Genomic DNA, 8,626 nt, shown 5'->3' on the forward strand with positions numbered 1-8,626 from the left:
GGCTGTTGACTACTGATCTCTCGGCACACCCAACTAAATCAGTCCGCTTACAGACCTCAAAGGGATGACCGGACTCTTCGTCTCTAGTTGGGGTGGAAAGAAAACGCTGGCTGCCAGCATTTCCGCTCAGGGAGTGCTAGCTCTGATTGGAGCACACAAAGGCGCCCACGGGACAGCAAAGCACCAGCTTATCAGATGCGGGTTATGCTTCTTTTCTGGAGTCTGTTTATTTTACAAGGCAGCCCCTTCTTGCTGTTCAAGCAAGCAAGACTTTCTGGGACCTTCTGAATAGGGCTCACAGCAAGGCTGGGTACACGGGTGCTAGACTGAAGGTTCAGGAGTCAAGAGTGCTGACTACTCTTCCAGAGGATCCGGGTTTGAGTCTCAGCACCTACATGGTGGCTCATAACCATATGTAACTCCAGTCCCAGGGGATCCGATGCCCTCTTTTGGCCTCCAAAGGCAGCAGGCACACACGTGGTACACAGACATACATGTAAGCAAATAACCCACATGCGTAAAGTAAAAATAAAATTATACAAAAGGAGACATAAAAGAAAAGAGGGTGGCCCTTGCCTGTGGGACAGCGGGAAATGGCACACAGCGAGCGTGTGGGCCTGCCTTCTTTCTGAGCCGGGAAGATGGTTACTGAGAGTCGAGGTTTCCTTCAAGTCCAGCCCCTCCCAGTCACACCCCAGATAAGCTGGAAACACTTGAACTCCAGAAGATCTTTCCCCGAAATGTACCTTTGATAGACATGCTCTTTAGGTGGGATGTGAGCTAGACAGGCAGGTTTAGAACCTGTGGTTTGATATCGAGCTCGGAGTTCCACCCCGTACTTTACGAAAGCGGCAGAAAACTGAACCACAGAATTCAAAGGCTCAACTAGGTCAAAGATGCTTCTCCTGAGATCCCAGAAATGAAGTCACAGTTCTAAAGAGGCAGAGACTGGGTTGTCCCATCTTCCCTTGGTCACATGATGAAGGCAAGCATCAGGGAAGGGGCTGAGCCCTGAGCGGCTCCATAGACCCAGAACCTGGGGTTCTCAGCCCTGCTCTGTCTCACTCATAATCACAGGACTTGGCAAGATTCAGAACAAGAGTTAGGGAACAATAACAAAACCTTCCACCACTGCTCCAACGCTGTTCACACGACAGCTTCCCAGGAGCACCAAAGCTTTCCTGCGTGTTGGAGGAAAGTCACATGCTAACCTCTTCAGCTTCTGACCCAAGGTTCCCTTTGATGTTACAACCATTGGTAATCACCAAGATGGGGCGGGGGGGGGGCAGGGGGGCTGGGAAGGAGGGGTTCAACTGTGCCTCAGTTTACACCAGCATGAAAAGTACAGCCCTAGCATCACATTCTCATCCAAATAAACACTAAATTAAGGCAAGTTAAACATAGCTAAACCACATCGGAAGGCTTGCTGCAGAATGGAAACATGAATGTGTTCTCAAGACAAAGTTCATGGTTTGAAATCTCATCCCACGTCTCTGTTTCTTTCTGTCTCCCTCTCCCTCTTCCTCTCCCTCTCTCTCTTTCTCTCTCTCTCTCACACACAAACTCTGCAACTTCAATCTTGATGAATCGCTCTAAATTATCCCTAAACATTTTGTTTGTTTGTTTGTTTGTTTGTTGTCTTTCGAGACAGGGTTTCTCTGTAGCTTTGGAACCTGTCCTGGAACTTGCTCTGTAGACTAGGCTGATCTTGAACTCACAGAGATCCATCTGCCTGCCTCTGCCTCCCATATGCTGCCCATATGCTGGGCACACCACCACTGCCCAGCTGATAGCCTTAAGAATTTTACGTGACTTTGATGAATATAATGTTGAGCCAATATGATCTTAGCATCTTCAAAAGTAGACACATTTCCCTTTCAGACAAAATTGTCCACAAATCTATTTGTAAAGTGCTTTCTCTACTCGTCTGGAAGTCAGCTCCTGCTGGAATTGATGTTCACTTTCACATTTCTGAGATGCCACTCTTTGTTTGGAAACTTCGAATTAATTATATACTGAAACTATATCAAGACCTCAAGTTCTATACAGAAGTACAATAACACAAATAAGGAAAATGTATGTTTGTATAAATTTTTAGTTTATTACTCAGAGATAAAACATAGTAATGATTCCTTATGAAACTGGACCATTTAAATTCAGAGATTAGTTTTTTTTTGTTGTTTTGTTTTGTTTTTCGAGGCAGGGTTTCTCTGTAGCTTTGGAGCCTCTCCTGGAACTAGCTCTTGTAGACCAGGTTGGCCTCGAACTCATAAAGATCAGCCTGCCTCTGCCTCCCACATGCTGGGATAAAAGGCATGAGCCACTACTGCCCGGCCCAGAGATTAATTTTTATAGAATATGTCTAATTTTTTTTTTTACTGGGAAGGGGAATTGGGAGAAGTGGGAGGGTACAGGGGATGAATATAACCAAAGATGTGATACACTTGAAAGAAAGTGTCTTCATGAAACTCATTGCATGGAAAATGATTATATGCCAATAAATACTTTAAAATGTTTTAACTTTGCGATGACTTTAATTTTTCAGGAGGTTCTGTGCTTTTACTCATTTCTCCTGAGGATGGCGTCTTCTCAAAGTCTAAACTTCGTAGCCCCTCGACCTTCAGGTGTTATTATTTTATTCCTGTGTGTGCATGGTGTGTGTGTGTGTGTGTGTGTGTGGTGTTCAGTGCCCTGCAGTTTTATGACATGTGTAGACTCAGGTGACCATGCCCAATATCTTCTGAAGCAGTGTCTGACTTCTGAGCCTCATCTTGACTTTTGAAAACAGCCATGCGTGTGTCCCTTCCATCTTGTTCCTTCTGTAGTCACCTCTCCGTTTCTTGGCTACAATAATTTATCCATCTCTTTGAATTTTATAGCCTACTTAATGAACTCACGGCTGGGGGAGAGCTTTGTGTTCACTCTGCTTTCTGGAGCACGCTTCTACTTCCCCAAGAAAAAAAACAAACACACTCCGGCACTCCTGCCCCACTCACTGGGCTCTTAAAGACACCAGGGAGACTAGATGGATGCTGATACTAAGCCGAAAACCTGCCACAGAGCGCAGCCTTATACTTGGCTTATTAAAATATCAGTTTTTTTAAAGTCTAGATATAAACTCCAGCTATGAGTTATAGTGCCCTGCACACAAAGAGTGGACCTCATGATGTCTTTGCCAGGCAAAATTAGCCCCGCATCTGTGCCTCTTCTACTCGGGAAAGACGCAATGCTTCCAGGCTTACAACCTGTTTGAAAGGGAGGCATTTTCAGACAACCGCCCTAAAGGACAACATTTTCAAAGGACCTCAGAACATCACTCTTCCAGTCCTCACGCCATCCAGATGGGAGGCAGGGAAATGCTGTTGCTCTTTAAGAACTTCAGCTCCCCCCAGCAGCTCTCACTGTAGGGAATTCCTTAAGACAGCCTCACTGGCATTTCAGGTAACTCAGCTGTTTGGTCTGGTCTACTCCACAAACAAAAGCCCCGCAGCAATTCTGCATTTCCGCTCCTCTCCAGGAAGAGTTTTCTTTGGAGACTGACTAGTTATCTGGATGCAGCAAACATTTCCACGAAGCAAGCCTCCAGAGCTCGGGAGAAGCTGACATGGGTTGAAAGGTGTTGGGGGACACACGTGTTGTCCATAGGAGCAAAACTTGCTCGGGAAGAAAAGAAAATAAGGAAGAAAGGAAAGAAGGAAGAAAGTGCAGTGGTTGAAGATGAAAACCCATACAGAGTTGGCAGAATAGGAGACAATCATGATGAAGACCGTAGAATAAATTATGGACGAGAAATGGCTGTGTTTCCCTGTCCCAGGCCAGGTGACAGTGACCCTGCTCAGGGGTCTACAGCATCTCACAAACACTCTGGGGCCTCTTCGGAGACTTCTTTCAGTTAGTCGAGTCCCTCCGACTGGAAAGACTGCTGGCACCTATTTTGAACACCCAGCCAAGGAAAGACAGAATAAACTTTAGTATAAGCTGGGCTTCATGGACTGGGCCATGTTTCTCTCCATGGTCAAGGACAATTTAGGCTTTGTGTTGTTAACGGAAATATGTCACAATAAACATTAAAAGTATATACACTTTACCGAAATATCTAGGGACACTCTGCCCCCAGGCAGACAATGAATGTTTCTTGGAAATGTTACAAAGAAATAACTAATTGCAATTAGCAACATTTCCAGGAGACTAAAGTAATTACAATTGTATTCATGCTCCTTAAGAGGAATGGATCAACAGCAAGAACACAAAGGTATTCCTTAACAACGGTAATAAATTGTAATAAATTAGACAAAGCCAGGTCCAGCGAAGGCAGTTCCAGCATCAGTCTATCAAATTTAGAAGGAGCCCTCTGTGAATTCAGACACTAACTTACCTGACTAGTCGTTGTCTTCGATTATAGAAAAGTAAACATGCCTGTATTTTGCTTTCCAGCTCAATGTGTTATCTGATAGTTTAATGCCTTTTTGTCCAAATAAGCTCTTAACATTTTTCATTTGTTTATTACAGATACTGCATTTTGGGTTTTAAAACATATTTGATTGCAGTGTGTGATTAGGTCAAAGCTTTTGAAGAGAGCAATTATCTTAAGCTGAATTTTCAATGTCTCCACTAAATTCTTGCATCAGGGTAATATCTATTTCCCGGTGTTGACTTTCAATAATTTTCCGAAGGGCTATCTTAGCAATAATACTGTTGACATTCTCCTTAAACAAATGTGGTGTGTGTGTGTATAAAAAAGATGGCGTATTTCATCTGCTCCTACTTCCTCAGGCGTGCTGTGAACCACGGCAGGATGAAGCGTGAGTGGAAGTTAACTAATGGATGCTCATAATTTAAGCAGCAAAAACCAGAATTAATGTATTATCCCTCCATAGCTTCGTGTACTTGGCCAACCCAAACTTGCTTTCCTAGAGAAATACGTGACTGAGACAATTCCCATCTGCTTTTGACAGACATGGGAAGATTCCCACAAGTGACTCGGTTAAAAGCGCTTCTTAAGGACTATAAAATGGTCATGATTCTGGGGGTTATTTCATCAAAACAATCTTCGGTGATAAGAATAAAGGATAAAAGAAAAGAAGGAAGGAAGGAAGGAAGAAAGGAAGGAAGGAAAGAAGGAAGGAAAAAAACCCATTGTATGAGACCAACGTTTTGTAGCCAGAACAGCAACTTCCAAGATATTATAAAATGATAAAAATAGAAATAAATGTTTAGGACAATGGGTGGCCATGCGGATCGTGATTCATCTAAATTTCTTCTGTGTGAAGTGGAGCCTTTCATTTAAAAGAAATATTACAAGATGTGTGGGGAAAAAACGAAAGGAAATTAAGAAGGAAGGATTTTTTACACCTCTCTCCCCCAAAAGATCGCAGCAAGGCCTCCAGAGAGGGGAGCCCCTCAGCCTTGCCTGAAAGACATTGCCTCTGGGGCTGCCTAGAGAGTCTGCTAAGCAGCTGGCGCAGGACGTTCTGTCCTAAATGCTCTTCCAGAGAGAAACACACCTTCCAGGGCTTGGCGGTGTCCAGTGCCTTTCTCCTCAGGCAGGGCCTAGCGCTCACTGCTTCTTCACCTCCACCGCCACACCATGCTCAGACGTGTTACCCCGCTGGATCCCTTGCGGTTGCTTACTGCGGCGCGGGCAAGACCCCTCTATGTCTTTCCAAGTTCAAGACTGGTAGGCTAGGCACCCAACTCTAGATAAGAATCACCTGCCTGCCTGCATCCTGCGACTCCATGTTGTTGTATAAACCCAGGCCTGAGTGCTTGGGCTCTCCTGCGCTCCTGGCGCCCAGCAATTTGCTTCTAATGGCTGTGACCCTGGAGCCCCAGCGCAGGACAGAAACCTCCCTGCCTTCTCAGGTAAACTCCGCGGTGACACCGGCCAGCATCACTGTACCTAATGGGCGGTCTAAACAGGGCTCGAACGCTCTAGCATCCGAGGCGAGGGCCGGAACTACAGTCAGAAAGAGCTGGTTGCCTGCACCACTCGTGGACTCTGTGGCGCCTCAGAATGCGCGCGAAGCAACAAGTGGGCCACAACCCAGAAGACATAGCATCTCCCGGTCTCTGCTGGCCTGAAGAAGACGTTTTGACAGCTGCTCCCCACAGGGTCACCCACAGACACTCATCCACCAAAAATGGGAAGTGTGACCATTTGCCCAAGAAGTGTATTAGGACCCTGCTTGGGAGCCGCTAGCCCGAGGGTTCCGAACTGATGCCCCTGGTAAAAGGCCTCGGACGTGCCTCCGGGACAGAGGAATTTTCCCATCTCCCGCCAATCCTTGCAGGGTAGAGAAACTCAACCCTTCCCGTGCAGTGGCCTGAGGGATCTCCACGATGAAGGATGCTCTGGCCCGCCCGCCCACCATCTCGTGCGTAGTGGGTGCCCATCACACGCAGCACCTACCCTGGCGTGCGGGTCCGGAGGTGGGTGGCGCGGCGCTAGTGGGAGGCGGACATGGACCACGCTCCCTCCATGCGCCACACGGAGAAGGCGTAGCTGAGACGCTCGTGAGCCACGTAGCTGCAGCTGGTCATCTTATTGTCCATCTCGTCGCTCTGCAGAACCTGGTAGAGGAAGTCTATGTACCTGGCGGCCAGCTTGAGCGTCTGGATCTTGCTGAGCTTGTCAGAGGGGAGCGTGGGGATGATCTTGCGCAGCGCGGCGAAGGCCTCGTTGAGCGACTGGGTGCGCTGACGCTCGCGCACGTTGGCCAGGATGCGCTGGCTCTGCAACTCCTCGAAGGACTGCGCGCTCGGACTGCCCTTCTTGCCGCGTTTGCCTGGGGTCGGGCTGCCATCTTCGCTTGACTTCTTGCTGTAGCGCCGCTTCCGGCCGAAGCGCTTGGGCTGCCGCTCCAGCTCTTCCTCGCTGGTGCCCAGACTGTCCACGGGGGACACAGGCGAGCTGGATCCCTCCTCCATGGCGCCCGCCCGGCGCGCGTGGGGCTGGGGGGCGCCGAGCGCACGCCACTGGCCAAGCCCGCGACCGCGGAGCACAGGCTCCTGGGTCGCCTGAAAAGTCTCTAATTTCGAGGCCGGCTTGTGCAAAACCGAGGTCTCCGGGAGAGGAAGTTATTCTAACTTTTTTGGAAACTCTATCCCGGCTGGGTTGCTAAATAGCTGTCAGGAACGAGGGCGGCGCGCTGATTGGCCACGGTGGCCAGGGGCAGGACAAGTTCTGGGGCCTTCGCCGGCCGCCCCCCCCCCAAGGAGGGGGGGCGGCACTTTCAGTTTTGTCTCCTCTTTTTCGGCCCTGACTATGGCCGGCATCTCGGAGGCCGGGTCTGCGCGTGCAGTCTGCGCTGCTACCTAAACCGCGGGCCGCTAATCAGCGGTGCTGATTCTAGACTCAACCGGCCCCGGCTTTGTCTGAGCCTCGTGGAGCAGATTTGGTCCCTGCCTGGGTTTAGGATCTCCACGAGAGGTGGAGGAGGCGAGTCCAAGCCCAGATGTGCTCCGTGGACCAAGGACGCAGCTGGGAGCCTCTTGGGGCGCGCACTGAGACCTCACCGTCAGCAACGCGATCCTGCTCGCAGTGAGTGGAGCTGTGCAGGCAAGCAGAGAGCCACGACCCCGGGCAGGGCAGACACTCGCGTGTCGGCAGAGATATCCAACTACACAGTCTCGCCTCTAGGGTCCATAGAGACGCCGCCCCTCTCGGGCCAGAATGCGAGTTGGGGGACCCTTTTTAATTTCGACCTTCTGGGTGAACATCGGTTTGGACACCTTTTCAGAACCTACCTCTAAATGCCTTAAGCCTAGGTACCACAGCGAGCCTCTGCGGGAGCGCCGGGTGCCCGCCACGCCCGCCTGCCTGGCCATGCCTGAGTGCTGGGTCCGGGTTTAGGGCTCAGCCTCTGCCTGTGCTCTCTGCTTCGTTTGCAGGCGGGTGGTGAACCCAGAACTCGGAGAATAGGGCGAGGCAGGCTCTTCCTGAAGTCCCCTGCTCTGGGCACTGGTGGGTAGCTTCGGCAGGGGGGCTCAGGGATGCAGAACATTTTGCCAGGCCTTGGTGAACAGACATCACCTACCCCGGCCCTTTTGCCATCTGGACGCTCAGCACCAGCGCGTTTGAAGTGCTTGGGGTCTCTTTGTTCGCCAGACCGCTCTAGCTGGGGCCTGGAGGTGGTTTACAGCTTCCTTGCCTTTGAACCTATTCCCAGGTGACCTGGGCTCAACTAGGCCGGGCTTGAGCATGGCTGTCAGAGGAGCCCTATGATCAAGGGCTGGTTAGGTCTTATTGAAGTTGAACCTGGGGCCAGAGACTCCTCAGCTTCAGCGGCTCCTGGGGGCAGGCGGGCGGGCCACGAGGTGGGGCCCGCAGGCTGAGACCACTGTCTTAGGAATCTGAAAGGGCTGTGTATGGCACCTCTTGCCCTCTCACCAAAGACCTGGTTCTCTGCTCTTGGAACATCCAGCACCCACCACCGGCAGCACGGGGAGCAATGCTCCATGGTGAGCAGGCCCACTTGCAGAGGAGGGTCACCGAGCTACGTGTAGTTCCCTAAACGCTCTCTGGCTTCACAGGCTGGTTAAAGTTTCAGTTACTGTGCCCAGCCGGACCCAGGCTGCGTGCCTTCTGTCCTGCCTTCTGGAAAGACCATATTTTATTCAATGCCCC

General features: G+C 50.1%; 1 protein-coding gene across 1 annotated transcript in view; it reads right to left on the bottom strand.

Annotated features, from left to right (window-relative positions):
- Twist2 (twist family bHLH transcription factor 2) overlaps positions 1-7,129 on the bottom strand; it is a 50,641-nt gene extending 43,512 nt beyond the window's left edge. Inside the window, exon 1 of the mRNA XM_057762631.1 lies at positions 6,410-7,129. Within this exon, the coding sequence (XP_057618614.1) occupies positions 6,445-6,927 (483 nt within the window). The 5' untranslated portion in view covers positions 6,928-7,129 and the 3' untranslated portion in view covers positions 6,410-6,444. The remainder of the gene's footprint in view (positions 1-6,409) is intronic.
- Between the last annotated feature and the right edge of the window lie 1,497 nt (positions 7,130-8,626).

This window comes from Chionomys nivalis, chromosome 2, assembly GCF_950005125.1.
Source record: "Chionomys nivalis chromosome 2, mChiNiv1.1, whole genome shotgun sequence".
NCBI lineage: Eukaryota > Metazoa > Chordata > Mammalia > Rodentia > Cricetidae > Chionomys > Chionomys nivalis.